A 25,402-nucleotide genomic window follows, 5' to 3' on the forward strand; every position below is an offset into this window, starting at 1 on the left:
CGTGTCCGTGGTTAGGTGGACTTTACCGGTAACTGCGTTGTTGAGAGCACGGCTAATGTTTTGGGACATGTGCTTGTGTCATACAGGGACGGCACACCGGGAGAAATAGTGGCGGCTGGGGACCGAGTACCGAAGGACGGCCGCCGCCATCAGGTTGCGGAATGCTTCCGTCTCCACGGGCCTAAAAGGCAACATTTGGAGCGCAAGCAGTCGTGAAATGTGAGAATTTAGTAGTGTGGCCTGTGGGGCGTTGGCTGCATATTTGCGCTTGCGTTCCAAGGACTGGGGTATGGACAACTGAACGCTGCGCTGGGACAAGGACATGGACGTGCTTCCTGATGCTGCTACTTGAGAGTGTGCAACGACAGGTGCAAGGCAGGAGGTGTTTTCGCATGCACCATGGACAGTGGATTGGCTTGCATGCACAACAGCGGAAGAAGCAATGGTGCCACCCGCAGACACTGTATCTGGACACTGAGGTTCGGCCCACAAAATCGGATGCTCTGCTGCCATGTGCCTGATCATGCTGGTGGTGGTCAGGCTGGTCGTTTTGCCACCCCTGCTGGTGCTGGCCTGGCAGGTGGTGCAAATGGTCTTTTTGGGGTTATCGGCAGAGTCTTTAAAAAACAACCAGACTCGGGAAGACCTAACAGTTGTACTGGCAACTTCCTTCGTGTTGGTGTTACGGGGAACGGTTGCCTGCCTTCTGTCTGCGGCCACCACACTGCTTCTTTCTGCCTGTTGGGGTGCTCTGCTTCCCTCCCCCTGTGTGCTGCTGTCCTCGCTCTGCATGTCCTCGTGCCAGGTTGGGTCAGTTACTATATCATCCACCACCTCGTCTTCCACTTCCGCACCCTGGTCCTCCTCCTGACTTTCTGGCAATTGTGTCTCATCATCGTCCACCTCTTGTGACACTTTCCCACCGTCGCCTTCGTGTGACCGTGGCTGCTCAAACATTTGGGCATTGCTACACGCGATCTCCTCTTGCCCCTCTTCAAGTGGACCGGGCGAGAAGCCCGAATCTATAAATGGAAAACTGAACAGCTCTTCAGAGTGTCCAAGTGTGGGATCAGTTGTCTCTGGGTACTCGGCATGGTGGGAGGAAGGAGGATCAGGGTGAGAAATATGCGGTCCAGACTCACGGCTACTGAGACTTGACCGTGTGGAAGACAGGGTGGTGGTGGTGGTGGCTAAGTGACTGGAAGCATTATCCGCTATCCAACCAACAACCTTTTGACACTGCTCTGGGTTCAATAGTGGTGTGCTGCGGTCCCCTGGAAATTGGGACAGGAAGGTCAGGCAAGAAGATGTGGGTGTTTGTTGTGGCACAATTTTGGCTTGCCCACAGCCTTGTCCTCGGCCTCTGCATGCACCATTACCATCATGTCCAGTTCCCCGTCCCTTGCCATGTGCCTTGCCCATTTTAAATGGAGGACAGTATCTTCCACGCTCACTACAAATGACTGAGTTTGGAGCGAACTTATATTTGATCCGTGTGATAGAGAAAACAGAGTTTTAAATACCTGGCCTGTAGGTAAGTAGTTTGAACAGCAAACTGGTGTGAATTGCTTCAATGACACACTGAAGGAAATTTTTAATGGAGGCCAGAAATGGCAGTATTTTCTGACAACGTATATGTGATCCATTTGACAGAGAAAACAGAGTTTTAAATAGCTGGATTTCTAGCGCTCTAATATGGAAAGGATCTGGCTGTATTCTGCAGTGCCAACAAGCAAATGGCGCAGAAAAAATGGTGTTCTCTGGATTTCTTTTTAAGCAAATAATGAGGATTAAGATCCAAAGAAAAGTATTCCTGGCCCCTGAGACCTGGGCCTTTGTATAGAAATATCTAACAGCAGCAGAAGGCAGAATTGGAATGGAGCCTCTTGTGCTATATGCACTGCAGTCTGCTATATACCCTGCCTGCCTGCCTATACACCCTGCCTGCACGATATCTCTGCAGATGGATTAGTTCTCAGAAGGACTGTTTGTTAAGATGGATATGTGTAATGTACGTTTTTTCTCCCTACACTACCTAATACACGATCAAATCTCTCCCTGACACAGCAGCAGAACTCCTTACACTGTCTGATCCGGAGTGACTGTGACGAGAATGGCGGCGCCAGGTCTGATATAGACCTGATGACGCTGTGCGGCCAGCCAATCACTGTAATGCCCACAACCAACATGGCTACGGCATTACAGTGCATGGCAGGCAATCCCTGCATGTTCATTGGCTCTCTAAAGAGCGCCAAACATGCAGGGAGGGGAGCCGAGTTCCTGCCCGAGCAACCCGGAAATACTCGGCGAGCGCCAAACATCTCGAGCAGTGAGATGCTCGGGCGAGCACCGAGCAGTAGCGATCATGCTCGCTCATCACTACACATGATATATTGTTAAAGTGTACCTGTCCTTTAATATGCTTTGATTCAAATGGCATGTGCAGTACCAGGCCTCGGCCACTATAGGTGTGATGGAGCTGTACTATGCAGCTCCGCAACTGACCACTTTCGCCTACGGACTGCATTGGGAACAGCTGATCAGTGGAGGTGCTGGGTATCACGCCCCCACCAATCAGATATTGATGATCTATTCTAATGGCTCATGCAGACAACCGTATTTTCGGTTCAAATGCAATCCAACAAAACATCAGATCGCACTTGGATCAATGTTATTCTATGGTGCCATGCACATGTCCAATTTTTATTTTTTTATTTTTTCCTTGGACGAAGGAAAAAAATTGCAGCTTTCTCAATTTGTAGCCGCAAATCTGATCACAACCTGAGCAAATCCGGAAAAAAAAATCGAACCACACACAGATAACATCTGAGTGTGTTCCAATTTTCACTTACTGACAGAATGGAGAAGATGGAGAAATTATTTTTTTCCATTTTCTCCACACCTGGGAAAATAGGAACACACTATGCTCACACCAGGGGCGTACATAGAAATCATTGGGCCCCATAGCAGAAGTTCTAATTGCCCCCCCCCCCCCCTCCTCAAAAATTTTTTTAATAATTTTCAGGGTCACAGAAGAGCATATCTCACAAAAGTTGCAGCCTTTACATAGTAATTTTCCTCCTGTGTTAAGTCCTAGATTCCTCTTTCATTGCCCCCATAAAGTATGATGCCAACAAAAGTGACCCCCAAAAGTATCCTATCCCCATGGTGAATTCCTCCACATGCAGTGTAATGACCCTACTGTACCCCACCTCAACTCCAAAGGCAAAGTATGGTGACCCCAACACAGTATGATCCCCCACACAGCCCTCCATGCAGTATAATGGGTCTACATACAGTATAATGGCCTCACACTGTATAATGGCCTGCACTAGCCCTCCAAACAGTATAATGGCCCCCAAACAGCCCTCCACACAGTATGATGGACCCCACACAATCCTTCCTACTGTATAATTGCTTGCATACAGTAGAATGGCCCCCACATATTATAATGGCCCCACATAGCCTTCCATATAGTATAATGCGCCCCCATAATAAAATGATCTCCCCATGGTGCTCCATACAGTATAATGCACCCCCATGGTGCTCCATACAATATAATGCACCCCCATACTGTATTATGGCCACCAGTCACTGATTTAAAAAAATAAATACAATACTTGCCTCTCCTCGTTCCACCCGATGTTCCAGTCTCCTCACCATGTGGTGTGAAGTGCCGCACATCTCACTCAGGGCAGTGGGCGCGCTGTTATGACGTCATCACACCCACTGCTCTAACATGTCAGAGGCATAGGGGGAATGATGGGGGACGAAGCATCATCTGATGCACCCTCCTCCATAATTGCTCGCGCTGACTGATGGAGCTCATGATGATGATGATAGAGGAGGTAGTGTCAGCAGACTTCTCCAGCCCCCCACCCCTATCATTCTGAGTGGGTGCGGACTGGCGGGGGGGGGGAATGGTGCAGGAGCTGACACCGGGTCCCCCCGGCTCATGGGCCCCATAGCATTGGCGTGGCTTTCCGCCATTGGCGGTACGTCACTGGCTCACACGCTGATCAGAGTGTGATTAGCACAATCGGCCCGAATCTCTCAGATGAGTGAAAATACGGTCATATGACCCTGGCCTTTTTATTCTAAACTGGATGAACCAAAACCACATGAATTACCTATCCACATGTAAAGTTAGCAACCTATGTATTACCCCATTGTGGTAACCTGTGTTTCTTTTATAGTTGCTCGGTTTGTGTACCCTCATGCTAGCCACACATTGTACACTTCCTCTGTTGTAAAAGGCTGGTAGACCGCCATACACGAGAGCATTGACAGACCTTGCCAGCATGGAGGAGTTGGACACAAGAATACACATGGGGGATGTATTAAGGCTTTTGTGTCAGTTTTTGGCATATAGTCCCCATCCATGGTGCACCTGAAGCTGTGTGCTGACTCGTGGCCTGACCTTTGTCACACTCCAAGTCCTGTACATTATTATTTCAAGCTGCTTCTAAGAAAACGTAGTTGTTTTCTTCATCTGGCTCTCTCCTTGACTTTACAGCGTTATCACACAATGTTCCTGTTTACTGAACTCAGACAACGCAGTTCACCTGAAATACAAGGGACTTGGCACGCAGTCAACTTTATGCTTCTGCAGCGTGTCCCTATTTTTGGCCCTCCCATCATGTCATATGACTGTGTTTTTGTGTGTGATTTGTAATGCAGGCTTTTCCACAGAGGAAGTCTCTGATGTTATAGTTTCATGTTGGTTTATGAGAAGAGTTATTCGGAATCTGTGCTGAAAATTTACATAAATACTTCATGTATAACTATCTAAATTCTGCTAATATGAGAAAGCTAGTTAGATATCGTACATAATAGGAAGAAATGGCATACATCAAATCAGCCAGGAAGAAATGATCCTGTGGTAAGAATATGGGTAAACTAAACACTTAGTATAGTGCCTATTCAGTGCCCAGTATGAAGGCTGGCATAATTCAAAGTTATAGGGCATTTCTGGTGCTGTGGACCGCATGGAGATATAAAAAAAAAAAGTGTAAAATCATACTTTTCTCCACTACATGTCAATTATATAGTCAACATTTTACAGAAAAACAAAAGCAAATAGTCAGCTCACACTCGTAGCAGATCCGCGCTTGGAACCAGCAGTGCAGCAAAGGTCCAATATAGGAAAGGAGTAGGTTCCAGCATCAGGATAGGGTTAAAGCTTGGAAAATTTATTATGAACAAATATATAAAAGCATCACCATAGGTCACAGCCAGCCAGAATGTAGTTATTAGCAAATGCGTTTCAGACCTGCGTCTTTAACCCCTTCAGGACCCAGCCTATTTTGACCCTAAAGACCTTGGCATTTTTGTCAATTCTGACCAGTGTCCCTTTACGAAGTAAAAACTCTGGAACACTTCAACGGATCCTAGCGATTCTGAGATTGTTTTTTCATGACATATTGGGCTTCATGTTAGTATTAAATTTAGGTCGATAATATTTGCGTTTATTTGTGAAAAAATCAAAAATATGGGAAAAATTTTGAAAATTTTGCAATTTTCAAATTTTGAATTTTTATTCTGCTAAACTAGAGAGTGATGTGACACAAAATAGTTGATAAATAACATTTCCCACATGTCTACTTTACATCAGCACAATTTTGGAAAAAAAAAAAATTTTTTGTAGGAAATTAGAAGGGTTCAAAGTTCATCAGCAAATTTTCTTTTTTCCAGCAAAATTTGCAAAGCCATTTTTTTTAGTGACCACATCACATTTGAAGTCCCTTTGAGGGGTGTACATGACAGAAAACACCCAAAAGTGACACCATTCCAAAAACTGCACCCCTCAAGCTACTCAAAACTACATTTATGAAGATTATTAACCCTTCAGGTGCATCACAGGAACTAAAGCAACATGGAAGAAAAAAATGAACATTTTAATTTTTCTAACAAAATTTTTTTTCTAGCCTAAATTTTTTAATTTTCACATGGGTAACAGGGTAAAATGCATCCTAAAATTTGTTGGCCATTTTCTCCTGAGTAAACCAATACCTCATATGTGGTCATAAACCACTGTTTGGGCACACGACAGGGCTCAGAAGGGAAGGAGCGCCATTTCACTTTTTGATTGGAAAATTAGCTCCAAAAGTCAAATTGCGCTCCTTCCCTTCTGAGCCCTGCCATGCGCCCAAACAGTGGTTTATGACCACATATGAGGTATCGGTGTACTCAGGAGAAATTGCCCAACAAATTTTAGGATGCATTTTATCCTGTTACCTATGTGAAAATTAAAAAAAAATAGGCTAAAAGAAATTTTTTGTAAAAAAAAAAAAGTATTTTTAATTTTTACGGATTAATTTGTGAAGCACCTGGGGGTTCCAAGTGCTCACTATGCATCTAGATAGGTGCCTTGGGGGGTCTAGTTTCCAAAATGGGGTCACTTGTGGGGGAGCTCCAATGTTTAGGCACACAGGGCCTCTCCAAACGCAACATGGTGTCCGCTAACAATTTCGGCTCAAATTGTTAGCGGACACCATGTTGCGTTTAAAGAGCTCCTGTGTGCCTAAACATTGGAGCTCCCCCATAAGTGACCCCATTTTGGAAACTAGATCCCCCAAGGCACCTATCTAGATGCATAGTGAGCAGTTGGAACCCCCAGGTGCTTCACAAATTGATTCGTAAAAATGAAAAAGTGGAAAAAAAATACTTTTTCATTTTTACGGATTAATTTGTGTAGCACCTGGGGGTTCCAAGTGCTCACAATGCATCTAGATAGGTGCCTTGGGGGGTCTAGTTTCCAAAATGGGGTCACTTGTGGGGAAGCTCCAATGTTTCGGCACACAGGGGCTGTCCAAACACGACATGGTGTCCGCTAACAAATTGGAACCATGTTGCGTTTGGAGAGCCCCTGTGTGTAAACATTGAAGCTCCCCCACAAGTGACCCTATTTTGGAAACTAGACCCCCCAGGGAACTTATCTAGATGTAGTGTATGTGAGTTTGGTGTGTGGTGTGGTGTATACACCACACACACACAAACAACCTCACATACACTACAACACACACACCAACCTGACATAGGTTGGTGTGTGTTGTAGTGTACGTGAGGTTGTTGTGTGTGTGCGTGATGTTTTGTATGTCATGCTAGTGTGGGTGAGTTCTGTAGGGAAGGTCAGGATGTGTTTAGTCCGGGGACATGTGATGAATTTTGAAACATTCATTCAAACACAGTCCCGGTTTATCAGGACACGTTTCACATTGGAAACGGGTGACCTTTCTTATCCCCCTTTTATGGCAGACCCGGCACCTTTTTCTTACCGTGACCTCACCAGGAAAATGTTGCCCTGGTACCACACGGGAGACTCGAGTTCCAGGGGTGCTGGGGCCCGCTTCTTCTTCGCTTCTAAAAATCAGGGCCTTTATCACTGCCTCCTGGAAGTTGAGGAAGGTGTTGGTGGTCTGGCCTGCACATCGTGACAGCACGTATGCGTTATACAGTGCCATTTGAACGATGTGCACGGCCAGTTTTTTATACCAGACTTTCGCCTTCCTCATCGCACTGTAGGGCTGGAGGACTTGATCAGAAAGATCAACTCCCCCCATGTGCTTGTTGTACCCCAGGGCACAGTCCGGTTTGCAGACCGGTGCTGGGGTACCTCTAACGTTGGTGGCCGTGGTGCCGGGACCATGGATTGTGGTCAAGAAAAAGACGTCCCTTTTGTCTTTGTACTTCACCACAACCATGTTGCCGCTACATTGAGCTCGGCTCTCACCCTTTGGGAAAACCTGCTCAATTAGCGTCAAAGGGAGACCCCTCTTGGTTCGGCGCACAGTACCGCAAGCGGCGGTAGCTCTGGCAGAGAGGGACTGAAATAGGGGAATGCTTGTATAAAAGTTATCAACGTATAGATGGTAACCTTTATCAAGCAGTGGGCGGATCAAATCCCACACTATTTTCCCACTTACCTTCAGAGCAGGTGGACAATCTGGGGGCTGAATGTTATGTTCTGCTACCAAAGCTAAGGAAAGAGAGGAGATCTGTCCCTACTATAGGACTCAGCTGAATCCCTACGATGTAACAGGGAACCTGATCCTGCGATCAGACCTGCTAAAGTCCTAATCTAGTCTGTACGAAGACCTATAGATGTGGGGAGGGAATCCCTACAAGTACTAAGGACTGGAAGGAATATGGGACACCTCCTAACAGAAATAGTAGCAGACAGACGAACAAACAAAATAGATAGAACATAGAGGTCCGTAGACCAAGCAAACTAACAGAGATAGATACAGAGCACAGGCTAGCTAGAAAGTAGATATACAATGAAGTCCAGCAAAGCCAGAAGGGCGGAGCAGGATTAAATAGGCCAACAAGGTCATGTGACCAGCAAAGGAAAAAAAACCTAACAGCAAGGTTCTAACAGTACCCCCCCCTTCTAAGAGGATCCTCCGGATCCCCTAGGACCAGGCTTATCAGGAAATCTCCTGTGAAACGCTCTGATAAGTCTGGACGCGGAAACATCATCTGACCTCACCCAAGAGTTATCCTCGGGTCCGAAACCTTTCCAGGCCACAAGATACTGCAAACTACCTCTATACCGTCTAGAGTCAAGGATGCGAGAAATTTCATATTCCCCGTCCTCCACCACCGGAGGAACAGAGGCAGAGGCGTCACCATCCGACACAACAGCTTTTTTTTAACAGAGAGACATGAAAGACCGGATTAATTCTCCAGGAGGTAGGAACCTCCAACCTAACAGCAGATTGGTTGACAACCTGAAGCACCTTAAAGGGCCCTACAAACTTGGGACCCAATTTCTTAGAAGGAATCCTCAACCGCAGATTCCTAGAGGACAACCAAACCATGTCACCAACAGCGAACAAAACCTCCTGTCGTTTCCTATCAAAGTAGTCTTTAGATTTTCTGTTGGCCTCCTGAAGATTACCACGCACATCCGTCCAAACTCTTTCCAAATCACCGGAAAAATTCTCCTCCTCAGGCACGGCAGATCCCAACTTGGAGAACGACCCAAACGACGGATGTCTCCCAGAACAACAAAAAAAAGGCGAACAACCAGCAGAAGAAGATGTATGATTGTTCAGAGCAAATTCGGCAAGTGGCAGAAACTCAGACCACCCCTCTTGATTGTCTGCCACAAAACAACGCAAGAACTGCTCAACATCCTGGTTTTTCCTTTCTGTCTGGCCATTAGATTCAGGATGATATCCGGACGAAAACGACAAATGAATTCCCAACCTGTCACAAAAGGCACGCCAAAAACGAGCCACGAACTGAGGACCCCTATCAGAAACAATGTCAGTAGGAACGCCATGAAGTCTGACAATTTCTTTGACAAAGGTCTTAGCGAGAGTTTTAGCGCAGGGCAGTTTGACGAAGGGAACCAAGTGACACATCTTGCTAAAACGGTCCACGACCACCCAGATGACAGTAAAACCCTCAGAGGGGGGAAGGTCAGTTATAAAGTCCATAGCCAAATGTGTCCAAGGAGCACTGGGGACCTCCAAAGGACAAAGCAACCCCGCAGCAGGAGTATGTGAGGACTTAGATCTAGCACATATAGTACATTGGCGCACCCACTTAATGACTTCCTTCTGCCATCCAGGCCACCAAAAACTGTGACCCACCAGTCTCTTGGTCTCAGAGATTCCGGGATGACCTGCCAACCGAGATTCGTGACACTCAACAAACAAATCTCTCCTAAAGGTCCCAGGCACAAACAACCTCCCATGAGGAGTGTTAGATGGGGCATTCTCCTGAGCTTTAAGAATCTCATCTTCCAAAACGGAGTCTAAAGCAGCTATCACAACACCTTCTTGTAAAATGTTTTCCTCTTTCTCAGCACCGACTATGGGAGAAAAACTGCGAGACAAGGCATCCGCCTTAACATTCTTAGTACCAGGGATGTAAGTAACGGAGAAATTAAACCGCGAGAAAAACAGTGCCCACCTAGCCTGACGGGCATTCAGGCGCTTGGCAGCATCAAGATATATCAGATTTTTATGATCCGTAAGAACCTGAACGGGAAATTCCGCACCTTCCAAGAAGTGGCGCCAGTGTTCAAATGCGAGTTTAATAGCCAATAATTCCCGATTACCAATATCGTAATTCAGTTCAGTCTCCGAAAATTTTTTTGAAAAAAAGGCACAGGGATGTAATCCATCCCCGTTATCCTGAGACAATACTGCGCCAACCCCCACAGAGGAAGCATCAACCTCAACCAAAAACGGCCTAGTAACATCAGGCTGCATAAGGATGGGAGCAGAGGTGAACCTCTCCTTGAGATACACAAAAGCTTCAATGGCCTCAGAAGACCACTGAACCGCATCAGCACCTTTCCTGGTGAGATCAGTCAGAGGTTTGACAATACTAGAAAATTTTTTTATGAATTTTCTATAGTAATTGGCGAAACCCAAAAACCTCTGTATCGATTTCAAACCAATAGGCCTAGGCCATTCCTGCACAGCCTGAACCTTAACCGGATCCATCTCAAAACCTTTGCTGGAGATAATGTAGCCCAAAAAACTAATTCTCTGTACAGCGAACTCACATTTCTCCAGCTTAGCAAAAAGCGAATTGTCCATTAATAACTGTAATACCTCACGCACGCTCCGCCAATGAGACTCCAGATCTGGCGAATAAATCAAAATGTCATCCAAATACACAACCACATTTTTACCGATCAAAGGTCTAAGGATGTCATTAATCAGATTCTGAAAAAATGCAGGAGCATTAGTAAGACCAAAAGGCATAACCAGATTCTCAAAATGACCCACAGGAGTGTTAAAAGCAGTCTTCCATTCATCACCCTCCTTCATGCGCAACAGATTGTATGCCCCCTTAAGGTCAATTTTAGAGAACCACTTGGCCCCCAATAACTGGTTAAACAGATCAGGAATCAATGGCAGTGGGTAAGGATTGCGTACCGTAATTTTGTTAATCTCACGAAAATCTAGACAAGGACGTAAACCGCCGTCCTTTTTTTTTTACAAAAAAAAATCCAACCGCCACAGGAGACTTAGAGGGCCTAATGTGACCGGCGGCCAAACTTGTCTGTATGTATTCCTCCAAAGCCTTCCTCTCAGGAATAGTAAGGTTAAATAAACGACTTTTAGGAAGAGTCGCTCCAGGGACAAATTCAATAGAGCAATCATAGTCTCTATGGGGAGGCAAAACCTGCGATTCTTTCTCAGAAAAAACTCTCCAAAAATCCTGAATAGGAACAGGCAATTCTCCCCTATCCAAAGCTGCAATACGCCCGTTACAACACTTGTCATAACATTTATGGCTCCAGGATTTAATTTCACTGGTAGACCAATCCAGTACAGGATTGTGAAATTTTAACCAGGGCAAACCCAATATTACTGGAGAAGGCAAGTTATTCAACATTACCAAATCCAATTTCTCATGGTGAACACCATTAATAGTGAGAGGAAATTCACTGACCTTGAGAGTAATATTCTTCAAAGGGGAGCCATCCACAGAAACCACAGCAATGGGGGATGATAAAGGTTCAGGTTTTAAATTGAGTTTTTCCACGAATCCCCCATCAATTACATTTAGTGTAGACCCGCAATCAACAAACACCCGAAATTCCATTAATTTTTCCTGAGCAATCGTGGAAGCAGCTAAAAATATACCCTTGGAATTTAAACAGGCAATACGGGCGTGACTGACCATTTTTTTTTCTTTCTTCATACGAAGCTCACAGCCTTTAATCAAATGACCAGATTTTCCGCAATAGAAACACAAGCCTTCCGAAAAACGACGGTCTTTTTCTTGAGAGCGAGGTGCCACCGATCCAATCTCCATCGGTTCACCACTGTTAGTACACACATTATCATAACCAGAAACTGACATAGCAGAGGATTTGCTCTCATTAACCCTAGCACGCAGTCTTCTATCCACCCGTATAGCTAATTGCATAGCCTGTTGCAAATCCTCAGGTGTAGGATAAGCAATTAGCAGGTCTTTAACCCTTTCACTGAGCCCAGCAAGAAATAGACTTTTCAGAGCAGAATCGTTCCACCCTGTTTGAGTGGACCAACGACGAAAATGAGTACAATATTTTTCCACATTACCTGATCCTTGCTTTAAACGTCTCAACTCAGTCTCAGCTGATGCCACACGGTCAGGATCATCATATAATAGTCCTAAAGCAGAAAAAAAACTATCCAATGATCTGAAGCATGTATCACTAGGTTGCAAAGAAAAGGCCCACTCCTGAGGCTCTTTGCGCAAAAGTGACATTATGAACCCTACGCGCTGGGATTCATCCCCAGAGGACTTGGGTCTCAAACGAAAATACAATAAGCAAGCATTTTTAAATGAAAAAAATTCTCGATGTTCACCAAAAAATAAATCCGGCAAACATACCTTAGGCTCCAAGAAATATGCTCCAGGACAGTTACTCACATGCTGACGGAGCTCGGCCACTTCCAGAGAGAGTCCCTGCAGGTGTTTAGCCAAATCCTGAACCGACACCATGATGGAACAAAAAAAATCTTTCCTTAGAGAATTTGCAGGCTGGACTTACTGTTATGTTCTGCTACCAAAGCTAAGGAAAGAGAGGAGATCTGTCCCTACTATAGGACTCAGCTGAATCCCTACGATGTAACAGGGAACCTGATCCTGCGATCAGACCTGCTAAAGTCCTAATCTAGTCTGTACGAAGACCTATAGATGTGGGGAGGGAATCCCTACAAGTACTAAGGACTGGAAGGAATATGGGACACCTCCTAACAGAAATAGTAGCAGACAGACGAACAAACAAAATAGATAGAACATAGAGGTCCGTAGACCAAGCAAACTAACAGAGATAGATACAGAGCACAGGCTAGCTAGAAAGTAGATATACAATGAAGTCCAGCAAAGCCAGAAGGGCGGAGCAGGATTAAATAGGCCAACAAGGTCATGTGACCAGCAAAGGAAAAAAAACCTAACAGCAAGGTTCTAACACTGAATCCTCGAATCCTTTCCTTCGTAAACTCTAAAGCTGTGAGTGTACCCTGAGGCACTCTCGCACAGCTTGTAGAGCTTTATTCCGTACCTGGCCCTCTTACTGGGCAGGTATTGTCGGAATTGAAGCCTCCCTTTGAAGTGGATGAGGGATTCATCCACAGAAATTTCCCTTTGGGGAACGTACACTTCAGCAAACTTGTTGCTGAAGTGTTCTATGACCGGACGAATTTTGAACAGTCTGTCAAAATTCGGGTCATCACGGGGAAGGCTGTCCGCGTTATCCCTGAAATGTAAAAATTTGTGAATGACCTCAAATCTTTTGCGGGTCATCACCATTCCGAACACTGGAGTTTTATATAAAATATCGGTACTCCAGTATTGACGGATTTCTGGTTTCTTCACAATCCCCATGTGAAGTACCAGTCCCCAATATTTCAACATTTCTACTGAGTCAACGGGACTCCAAGTAGAAAACATTGAATTGGGGTTTGCAGACAAAAATTGTTGGGCGTAAATGTTAGTCTGCTCCACCATGAGACTGACAATGGCCTCAGAGAAATAGACTTTGAAAAAGTCTATTTCCCTGAGGTTTGCTGTCTCGAACTGGATTCCTGATTGGGGAAGGAAATCAGGAATCCGTGGAGCGTAATTTTCAGGGACGGGGGTCCACACGGGGGCACTGGTGCTAGGTTGGGCGTGACTAGCACCAGGTTGAGGGTTACTTACAGATGGCTGTGGGTCTTCTTCCACGGCCTCCGTACGATGCCTTGACCTCTGACGTCGTCTTGGTGCCGGCTCGGTGTCACTGGAGGAGGAACAATGAGAGGAATAGAGGAACGTGGGGTCCTCTCCCTCACTATCAGCTTCGGAGGCAATAAAGGAATATGCCTCCTCAGCTGAGTACGCCCTAGGGCAAGACGGGCGGGACATTTTGTGTGCTGTGGGTAAAAAAAAAAATCTAAACTTTATTATTAGTGTGAGTGTACGTGTGTATGTGTGAGTGCTTGGTGTAAATCACGTGTGGAGGCGTACGGGGCGCAGGAGGGGGCGCGCTCAGGCGTACGGGGTGCAGGAGGGGGCGCGCTCAGGCGTACGGGGCGCAGGAGGGGGCGCGCTCAGGCGTACGGGGCGCAGGAGGGGGCGCGCTCAGGCATACGGGGCGCAGGAGGGGGCGCGCTCAGGCGTACGGGGCGCAGGAGGGGGCGCGCTCAGGCGTACGGGGCGCAGGAGGGGGCGCGCTCAGGCGTACGGGGCGCAGGAGGGGGCGCGCTCAGGCGTACGGGGCGCAGGAGGGAGCGCGCTCAGGCGCACGGGGCGCAGGAGGGGGCGCGCTCAGGCGCACGGGGCGCAGGGGGGGGCTGAGGAGATGGAAGAGCCAACAGCAGCAGGGGGGGTATCACTGGGGCAGAAGGGGCAGAAAGGGGGGCAGGAGCCGGCAGCAGCAAGGGGGGTAGGGGCCGGCAGGCAGTAGCTGGCAGCAGCAGGGGGGGTGATCACTCGGACGGGGGAGGGGGCTGGTGATCACTGGGGGGGGTGATCACTGGGGGGGTGAGATCACTAGGACTGGGGGATGGTGGGTGAGATCACTAGGACTGGGGGATGATGGTGTGATCCCTGGGACTGGGAGATGGTGGTGTGATCACAGGCACAGGAGATTTACACTGAGTCTGCTGCTGCCTGTGATCACAGTCCACTGGCTGTCAGAAGGAGAGCAGCAGCCGGTGGATGAAGACGTGGGAGAGGGAGGGAACGGAGGTCGGTGTACAGGTGAGAAATTGGGACTGGGGTGGAAGGGGGTGGAGGGGGGGTTGGGGGGGAAGTGGGGGCTGGAAATCTGATAAGGGGGGGGGATACTACCGGCAGCGGATCAGCAGCGGAGGCAGCGGCGGGTGCAGGGGGTCGGCGGCAGATCAGCAGCGGTGGCAGCGGCGGGTGCAGAGGATCGGTGGTGGCGATGGAGGTGGCAGACGATCGGCGGCGGGGCAGATGATCTGTGCCAGCAGCGGATCGGCGTGACCAAACTCCTCTGGCTCCACGGAAGGGATGGATCTGGAAAGTTTGGTCAGCCATAGTAAATACACCGCTCGACATCTGATTGGAGCTAGTGTCCATGTGACGCTAGCCCCCAATCAGATCTGGGGGGGTGACACAGAGGTGACACTCCCCCCAGCCAATGGCTGATGCTATAAGCATCAGGCCATGCCCAGAAAGTAAATATTTCACCAATTTCCATTGGTGAAATATTTCATTCATTCCGATTGGCAGTTTCACTAAAAGTGAAAGTGAAACTGCCAATCGGAGGGGTTTTAGGCACGGGGGGGTTAATCCACCCCCTGTGGGGTCAACTACAGGTTGTCTAGTTGCAGTAGCAACTGTGACACCTGAGCGACCCCGCTCGCGGGCGCTGCAGGGGCTCTTTCCCTCCATGTCACAGACGCTGTGACATGGGTCGGGAACGAACTGTTTTCCATGTCACAAACGGTGTGACACGGGTCGGGAAGGGGTTAAACATTGCATGATGGTGTATAGTATGCTGCCCAGTATGGAGGCTGGCATAATTGAAAGATATAAGGCATTTCTTGTGCTGTGGACCTCATGAAGATATAAAAAAAAATGTAAAATCATACTTTTTCCACACATTTTACAGTTTGTCTATAGATACAGCATATATGATGTTTATACAGATAAGTATTGTAATGGATAAGTGTTGTACTGTGCTTACAAGGCTACATCATAATGCATTTATTCCTTAAGATTATAACACCGAGAAGGAAAAGTCATGGAATTATGGAAATCGCAGGATGGATAGACATGTCGCTGATATGCAAATGATGAAAAAATAGAAATTAAATTTTCAAAACCTCTATTAATTCAGTATCAAGTATGAGCGCTACACATAGCATGCCAAGGGTGTAAGTACATGTATTTCTATCAATAAGGTTATTAATGGTTGTCTGAGGACTGCATTTTCCACCTAATGACATCCAAGATGTGTTCAATGGGAGACAAGTCTGGAGACGCTACAGGCCATGAGAGCACGTTTAGACCATGCAGGCTGCTCACAGTAGCACATGCAACATGTGAAATTGTGTTGTAAAATGACTCCTGGGACACTTTGGAGAAATCACTGCATCATCACTTCTACCATCAAATAAATGTAACCCCAAGATATTGGTTTACCTTGAATGAAAACTAGAGGTCTTGCTACCACTATCCTGGTGCCATTGCCTACATGGTCTGCAGATGGAGACCGGAGGCTCTAATGGAGGTTTATCCTCTTCAATGATGAGTCCCACTTTTCTCTTAGACACACTGATAGCCAGAGATTGATTTGGAGATCACGTGGGGAACACCATGAAGAGGGCTTCATGAGGGTCATTATACCGGTCCTAGTCTCAGGACTCAGGATTATGGTGTGGGGTGGCATAACATATTATAGTTGGACCCCTCTGGTCTTCATTCCAGGTAAACTAACAGCTCAGCATTACATTGATTTGGTCATGGATACGGAGGTACAGACAATCCTCCAAATGTCCCAGTAGCCGCATGTTGCTCGTCCTACTGTAAGCAACCTGTATGTCCTAAATGTGCTACCATGGTCTGCAGAGTCTCTGGACTTGTCTTACATTGAGCACATCTGGGACGTCATTGGTCAGCAAATGCAAAGGGAGCTGCCAGCAGCAGATCTTGATGATTTGCGTGCCCAACTGCATTGAGTCTGGAAGAACATTACTCAACCATTAATAACCTCACTAATAGCATGCCAAGGTATACAAGTATGTGTGTATTTCTGAGCATGGTACTTATACTCAATACTGAATAAATCTAGATGTTTTGGAAAATGTTGTTTCCATTTTTTATTCATTTTCATATCGTCAACATTTCTATCCAGCCTGTGGTTTCCATAATTCCATAACTTTTCCTTTTTGGTGTAGCAATTTCAATTCTGAGGAGTGTATATAATGCGTATATAAGGCTGTGTGCCCACGTAGCGTTTTTCAAGCGTTTATGCTGCGGAATTTCCGCAGCGGAAACGCTTGTTAAACGCTAGGTAATCTGCACCCCATGGTCCCCAAGGGGATTCCGCATGTTCTATGCACATGCTGCGGATTTTTCCGCAGCGTTTATGCTACGTACAAAAATCCACAGCATGTCATTTAATTTTGCGGAAGTGCAGCGGAACTCCCGCCATTGACTTGCATTGAGACGCATAGAAACCGCGACTGTACATTTTTACAAGCGGCTTCTATGCGTCTCTATGTGCGGATGGTACCCAGTTCTGGAGGAGAGGAGACTCTCATCCAGACCTGGGTACCATTGTACTTGTAAAAAAAGAATAAAATAACAAATAAAGTTTATACTCACCTGTCCGGCGTCTTCTCTCTGAATGCCAGCAGCGCTGAAGGACCTTCGGTGACGTCACAGTCATGTGACCGCAGGCCCTTCACCGCTCTGTCTCGCGATATGCCGGCAGCCGGGAACCAGCCAGGAAGCAGCGCTGCAGCCACGCCGGGGCCTCGGGGGTGAGTATAGCTTTATTTGTTTTCATTTTTACGGTTCACACTGTATAAATCCATGCTGTTTGCATGGATTTATACAGTGTGACCTAGTTGTCAAGTACTTTCCAATTGATGCTATCGCCTGGAAAGCGCTTGTCAATCTGCATGCGGAAACGCAAGTGAACCCGCATGTGGATCCGCATGTATTCTGCATGAAAAACGCAAGCATAATCTGCATGCGTTTTTTTCTGCCAGGGAGATGCAGAAATGCTGCAGAAATTTTCTGCTTCATTTCTGCATCGTGGGCACATAGCCTTAAAAGAGAGAAAAACTGCAAAACAATGCTCAAAAGTAGATTCCAGCAAAAATATGTATGCTTCCATGGTCCAGCATCCAGTCCACATTGGAAGCTGGACTAGGGTAGTCCTCATTTCGGCACCTGGCATCCTCAGACCAGCATCCTGAGATCTCCTTGCATCCTCCTCAACTCTACTAGTAGTAATAGTAAACTATTAGATGTTATACCATTTGCCTTCCACTGAAACAACTGAAATTTCTTAAAAGGCGCTGTCCAGTAGTGGCAAACCCCTTTAAATTTAGCTATCCCTTTTTAGTAACTCAAGTCTCCTGCATACGCTCCTCTCACCCCCCCCCCATTGTGTCCTTCGTCAGTCACATGCCCGCTACAGCCTTCTCTATTCTGTCAGAGTGGACATCCACTCTGATGGAAAAGTGTAAGCTGCAGACAATCCGTGGCCATTGATTGGCTACAGTGGTCACTTTTTAATTTTGTGCAGCAGACTGGAGTTAAGAAAGGGTTGTTCAGTAGCTGATATCCCCTTTTAACAGTCATGGAAGTTAATTGTAGCTACAAGATACATAAATTGTATTATATTAACCTCAATAAAATGTATTAAAGACCTATAAGTTTTCATATTCGAGCATCTTTGGAATAAAAGAATATTCCACAACACTACACTTCTTGTACTTCACATTATGCTGACCTTGCACTTTTTAACTGCTGCTTTTCTGTGTCCCGCAGTTACGCCTGTTGTACGAGTGTAATCCAATGGCCTTTATTGTTGAGCAAGCAGGTGGAATGGCAACCACTGGAACTCAGCCAGTGCTAGATGTTAAGCCAGAATCTATCCATCAGAGGGTGCCACTGATTCTCGGCTCTCCGGATGACGTTCAAGAGTACTTGACTTGTGTGAAAAAACACCAGAAGAGCAGCTAATCGTATTTACCTTTGTTTTTCGCTCATGTATTTGTATTTCTTATACATAAAGGAAGTTCTGAACAATCTCTTGGAGTGCATCATTAATAAATGTAAGAGGACTGAATCATGTAAAACACCTGAAGGCTGGGTGTGGGAACTTATTGGTGCCTAGTGCCACAGACGTACGGCCAAGTTTGGGAAATTTCAGGTGGAGCAGAGGTTCTACATCACAATGGATTGATTACATTTACACCTGTCAGTTTTCATTTCATGATCAGGCCTTCCCGATACAATTATTTTTATTAATGAGGCTTACAAATCCATAGGCAGTCTGTCTGTCTATCCCTGCGGCTGAAGATGGTTTTATAATGCTCCTATTGATGACCACATGCTGCCCACTGGCTGGGTGAGGTCAGCAATATCTTCTCTTTAAGTCTTGAGTCTGCCAACCTTCTCTGACCGCTTGATTTGGCTTTTAATACTAGATAGCTTCAAAAAAGTGTGTGTGTGTCCAGGCATCTGAGCAACATGCTAGTGTGTGTGTGTGTGTGTGTGTTTGTGTGTGTGGGGGGAGGGTGGGGGAGAGGCCTAAATTTTGCCCTGGGGCCCATAAGACTTTAATTATGCCACTGACTATGGCCTATGACATTTATTGGAAGGCTCTGGCAACAATCAGCGGATAATAAGATATTTCACACCTAGGACCTCTGGCAATCTCCTCTCATATGTGGCTGCACCACCACACAAAACATGAAGCATTGCCCAGAACTTACATGCATTACATAGATGACCCAGTAATTTATGTTTCTGCTACTATTTGCTCTAACTAAAAACGAGGGTCCAGAATTAGTGATCCAAACCTGACATTACAATCCCTTTTTATAACGCTTAGGGTGATTTCAATTTATCTGTATGTTTGAAGTGATGACGCGGTTATTTCCAAGTGATATTTTATTATTTTTATTATATATGCCAACACTCAGCAGTAAAATGTCATCTTACTCACGCAAGATTTTAAAAGCCGAAAAAACTGATGTTACAGTGGAAATAATCTGAGTCCTGAACACTACATCCTACAGACAGCAAACAGTAGAAGCTGAAAATGAAGGAGCAGAGCTCTGATGATTCCTTCATGCCTGGCTTCCCTGTCAGCTGCTGTTACCATTAACTGCACCCCGTGGCAGTGCAAGCACGAAATTATAAATGATGCATTCCTTGTGTGCAGCAATGTGCAAGGATCACATGAGAAGTGCTTATGGGAAAGGGTTAATCATTTGGCTTGGTCCACACACTAGCAAGAGAATCGCTGACTCAGTGAGAGCATGAAGCAATGTTATCCTCACATACATATCACATGTTAATCATTCAGAACACTTGGCATTGTTCGTGCAGAATGAACCCAATGAACTGAGTAATGTATTTCCGGTATAGGTATGTGCAGATCATAACACAGGGGAAAGGAATCAGTGTTAATATAAAGGGCCTAGTCCTTTAGTGAAAATCTCCTGCTGATAAAACACTAATTTTATTGAAACGGTAAAGCCTCATGCACAAATCCATGTTTACACATACATGAAAAAATGGTACTAGTGTTATCAGTGTTGTGCATTAGTGTGTCACCCAGGTGTCCATTTTTACCATCAGTGTGTCATCCGTGTGTCTGTTTTTACCATCAGTGTCATTAGTGTGTCTGATGGTAAAAATTGACACCTGGATGACACTGATGGTAAAAACAGTGCCATTAGTGTGTCTGTTTTTACCATCACTGTGTCAATTGTACCATCAGTGTGTCATCCGTGTGTCCATTTTATCATCCGTGTGTCTGTTTTTACCATCAGTGTGTCATTACTGTGTTAGTTTTTACCATCAGTGTGTCATCAGTGTGTCCGTTTTTACCATCAGTGTGTCATCTGTGTGTCCATTTTTACCATCAGTGTGTCATCTGTGTGTCCATTTTTACCATCAGTGTGTCATCTGTGTGTCCGTTTTTACCATCACTGTGTCATCTGTGTGTCCGTTTTTACCATCAGGGTGTCATCTGTGTGTCTGTTTTTACCATCAGTGTGTCATCAGTGTGTGTTTTTAGCATCAGTGTGCCATTGTTGTGTCCCTTTTTACCATCTGGGTGTCATCAGTGTGTCCCTTTTTACCATCAGGGTGTCATCTGTGTGTCTGCTTTTACCATCAGGGTGTCATCCGTGTGGTCATCCGCGTGTCTGTTTTTACCATCAGTGTTCATTCCGTGTGTCCCTTTTTACCATCAGTGTGTCATCCGTCTGTCCTTTTTTACAATCAGTGTGTCATCCGTGTGTCCATTTTTACCATCCGTGTGTCTGTTTTTACCACCAGGTTGTCAATTTTACCATCAGTGTGTAATTACTGTGTTAGTTTTTACCATCAGTGTGTCATCTGTATGTCCGTTTTTACCATCAGTGTGTCATCTGTGTATCTGTTTTTAGCATCAGTGTGTCATCCGTGTGTCTGTTTTTACCATCAGTGTGTCTGTTTTTAACATCAGTGTGTCATCAGTGTGTCTGTTTTTACCATCATTGTGTCATCTGTGTGTCACTTTTTACCATCAGTGTGTCAATGTTGTGTCCGTTTTTACCATCAGTGTGTCTGTTTTTACCATCAGGATGTCATCAGTTTTTACCATCAGTGTGTCATCAGTGTGTGTTTTTACCATCAGTGTGTCAATGTTGTGTCCGGTTTTACCATCAGTGTGTCTGTTTTTACCATCAGGATGTCATCAGTGTGTCCCTTTTTACCATCAGTGTGTCATCAGTGTGTGTTTTTACCATCAGTGTGTCATCTGTGTGTCCATTTTTACCATCAGTGTGTCATCTGTGTGTCCGTTTTTACATCGGTGTGTCATTGTAGTGTCCATTTTTAACCATCAGTGTGTCATTAGTGTGTCCATTTTTACCATCAGTGTGTCATCTGTGTGTCCATTTTTACCATCAGTGTGTCATCTGTGTGTCCGTTTTTACATTGGTGTGTCATTGTAGTGTCCTTTTTTACCATCAGTGTGTCATTAGTGTGTCCATTTTTACCATCCATGTGTCTGTTTTTTCCATGAGGGTGTCATCAGTGTGCCATCCGTGTGACATCAGTGTGTCATCAGTGTGCCCGTTTTAACCATCAGTGTGTTATCTGTGTGTCCATTTTTACCATCAGTGTGTCTGTTTTTACTATCAGTGTGTCATTGTGTCCGTTTTTAGCATCAGTGTGTCATCAGTGTGTGTTTTTACCATCAGTGTGCCATCCGTGTGTCCGTTTTTAGCATCCGTGTGTCATCTGTGTGTCCATTTTTACCTTCAGTGTGTCATCTGTGTGTCCGTTTGTTACCATCAGTGCTAAATTCATGAGCACTGATATATATCCTATATTTATTTGACCATCTATAACTGGGGAATAAGACTTATCGGCTTCTTTATCTATACGTTCACTTCTTTTCTTACTCTTTCTCACCATTGTAGTTTTAGTTTATTTAATTAAGGGTTTTGGTAGGGACATTAGGGACACCGACGTTGAGCGGGGGCGCCAAGAAGTACAAATTAGGGTGCCAACCTCCGCTGCTAGGAAGGGAAAGAAATTAGGGACAAAATAGGGACAGAATTAATCTGTATTCCCATTCTTTTGGTGTATTACCTTATCTTTGATGTCCTAATATTCTGAGTATCTTTGTTGTTTGTCTATGGATTGTTTACAGTCCTTTTTAGATTCTATTATTAAAAGGTATTTTTAGGGGGCTTCTGCCTTATGGTTGTCTTTGTCTATTTGGCCCCTTTTTTGATATTTTGTCTAGGTGTCTTACCATCAGTGTGTCCGTTTTTACCATCAGTGTATCATCCGTGTGTATGTTTTTACCATCAGTGTGTCATTGTTGTGTCCGTTTTTACCATCAGTGTGTCATCAGTCTGTGTTTTTAGCATCAGTGTGTCATCCGTGTGTCCCTTTTTACCATCAGGGTGTCATCCGTGTGTCTGTTTTTACCATCAGTGTGTCATTGTTGTGTCCGTTTTTACCATCAGTGTGTCATCCGTGTGTCTGTTTTTACCATCAGTGTGCCATCCGTGTGTCTGTTTTTAGAATCAGTGTCATCAGTGTGTCTTTTTTTACCATCCGTGTGTCATTGTTGTGTCCGTTTTTACCATCAGTGTGTCTGTTTTTACCATCATTGTGTCATCTGTGTGTCACTTTTTACCATCAGTGTGTCATTGTTGTGTCCGTTTTTACCATCAGTGTGTCCGTTTTTACCATCAGTGTGTCTGTTTTTACCATCAGTGTGTCATCCGTGTGTCCGTTTTTACCATCAGTGTGTCATCCGTGTCCGTTTTTACCATCCGTGTGTCATCCGTGTGTCTGTTTTTACCATCAGTGTGTCCCTTTTTATCATCAGTGTGTCATCCATCTGTCCCTTTTTACCATTAGTGTGTCATCCGTGTGTCCTTTTTTACCATCAATGTGTCATCAGTATCTGTTTTTACCATCAGTGTGACATCTGTGTGTCCGTTTTTACCATCAGTGTGTCATTGTTGTGTTAGTTTTTACCATCAGTGTGTCATCTGTGTGTCCATTTTTACCATCAGTGTGTCATCTGTGTGTCCGTTTTTACCATCAGTGTGTGTTTTTAGCATCTGTGTGTTATCCGTGTGTCCCTTTTTACCATCAATGTGTCATCAGTGTCTGTTTTTACCATCAGTGTGTCATTGTTGTGTCCGTTTTTACTATCAGTGTGTCATCCGTGTGTCCCTTTTTACCATCAGGTTGTCATCCATGTGTCCATTTTTACCATCAGTGTGTCATCCGTATGTCCGTTTTTACCATCAGGTTGTCATCCGTGTGTCCATTTTTACCATGAGTGTGTCATCAGTGTGTCTGTTTTTACCATCAGTGTGTCTGTTTTTACCATCAGTGTGTCATCTGTGTGTCTGTTTTTACCATCAGTGTGTCATTTTTGTGTCAATTTTAACCATCAGTGTATGTGTCCATTTTTTACCATCAGTGTGTCATCCGTGTGTCCATTTTTACCATCCATGTGTCTGTTTTTACCATGAAGGTGTCATCAGTGTGCCATCCGTATGTCTGTTTTTACCATCAGTGTGCCATCAGTGTGTCCGTTTTTACCATCAGTGTGCCATCCGTGTGTCTCTTTTTACCATCAGTGTGTCATCCTTGTGTCCGTTTTTACCATCAGCGTGTCTGTTTTTACCATCAGTGTGTCATCCTTGTGTCCGTTTTTACCATCAGTGTGTCCGTTTTTACCATCCGTGTGTCTGTTTTTAGCATCAGTCATCCGTGTGTCCCTTTTTACCATCAATGTGTCATCAGTGTCCGTTTTTACCACCAGTGTGTCATCTGTATGTCCGTTTTTACCATCAGTGTGTCATCAGTGTGTGTTTTTAGCATCAGTGTGTCATCTGTGTGTCCATTTTTACCATCAGTGTGTCATCAGTGTGTCCGTTTTTACATCGGTGTGTCATTGTAGTGTCCGTTTTTACCATCAGTGTGTCATTAGTGTGTCTGTTTTTACCATCAATGTGTCATCCGTGTGTCCGTTTTTACCATGAGGGTGTCATCAGTGTGCCATCCGTGTGACATTAGTGTGTCATCTGTGTGTCTGTTTTTACCATCAGTGTGTCTCTTTTACCATCAGTGTGTCTGATTTTTACCATCAGTGTGTCCATTTTTACCATCAGTGTGTCATCAGTGTGTCCATTTTTACAATCCGTGTATAATCAGTGTGTCCGTTTTTACCATCAGTGTATCATCGGTGTGTCTGTTTTTACCATCCGTGTGTCTGTTTTTACCATCATGTGTCATTGTGTCCGTTTTTAGCATCAGTATGTCATCAGCGTGAGTTTTTACCATCAGTGTGCCATTCGTGTGTCCGTTTTTACCATCAGTGTGTCATCAGTGTGTCTGTTTTTACCATCAGTGTGTCATCTGTGTGTCCGTTTGTTACCATCAGTGTGTCATCAGTGTGTCCGTTTTTACCATCAGTGTGTCTGTTTTTACCATCAGTGTGCCATTCGTGTGTCCGTTTTTACCATCAGTGTGTCATCAGTGTGTCCGTTTTACCATCAGTGTGTCACCAGTGTGTCTTTTTTTACCATCCGTGTGTCATTGTTGTGTCCGTTTTTACCATCAGTGTGTCTGTTTTTACCATCATTGTGTCATCTGTGTGTCACTTTTTACCATCAGTGTGTCATTGTTGTGTCCGTTTTTACCATCAGTGTGTCCGTTTTTACCATCAGTGTGTCTGTTTTTACCATCAGTGTGTCATCCGTGTGTCCGTTTTTACCATCAGTGTGTCATCCGTGTCCGTTTTTACCATCCGTGTGTCATCCGTGTGTCTGTTTTTACCATCAGTGTGTCCCTTTTTATCATCAGTGTGTCATCCATCTGTCCCTTTTTACCATTAGTGTGTCATCCGTGTGTCCTTTTTTACCATCAATGTGTCATCAGTATCTGTTTTTACCATCAGTGTGACATCTGTGTGTCCGTTTTTACCATCAGTGTGTCATTGTTGTGTTAGTTTTTACCATCAGTGTGTCATCTGTGTGTCCATTTTTACCATCAGTGTGTCATCTGTGTGTCCGTTTTTACCATCAGTGTGTGTTTTTAGCATCTGTGTGTTATCCGTGTGTCCCTTTTTACCATCAATGTGTCATCAGTGTCTGTTTTTACCATCAGTGTGTCATTGTTGTGTCCGTTTTTACTATCAGTGTGTCATCCGTGTGTC

The 25,402-nt window shown here is 45.1% G+C and overlaps 1 protein-coding gene across 1 annotated transcript in view; it reads left to right on the forward strand.

The window, feature by feature from the left end:
- The window catches only part of LOC141166343 (fructose-1,6-bisphosphatase isozyme 2), a 49,559-nt gene extending 30,840 nt beyond the window's left edge, over positions 1–18,719 (forward strand). Inside the window, exon 7 of the mRNA XM_073652934.1 lies at positions 18,478–18,719. Within this exon, the coding sequence (XP_073509035.1) occupies positions 18,478–18,672 (195 nt within the window). The 3' untranslated portion in view covers positions 18,673–18,719. The remainder of the gene's footprint in view (positions 1–18,477) is intronic.
- Positions 18,720–25,402: the final 6,683 nt, after the last annotated feature.

This window comes from Phyllobates terribilis, unplaced genomic scaffold, assembly GCF_046119375.1.
Source record: "Phyllobates terribilis strain yellow unplaced genomic scaffold, ASM4611937v1 Scaffold_1__5_contigs__length_1240528914, whole genome shotgun sequence".
Lineage (NCBI taxonomy): Eukaryota > Metazoa > Chordata > Amphibia > Anura > Dendrobatidae > Phyllobates > Phyllobates terribilis.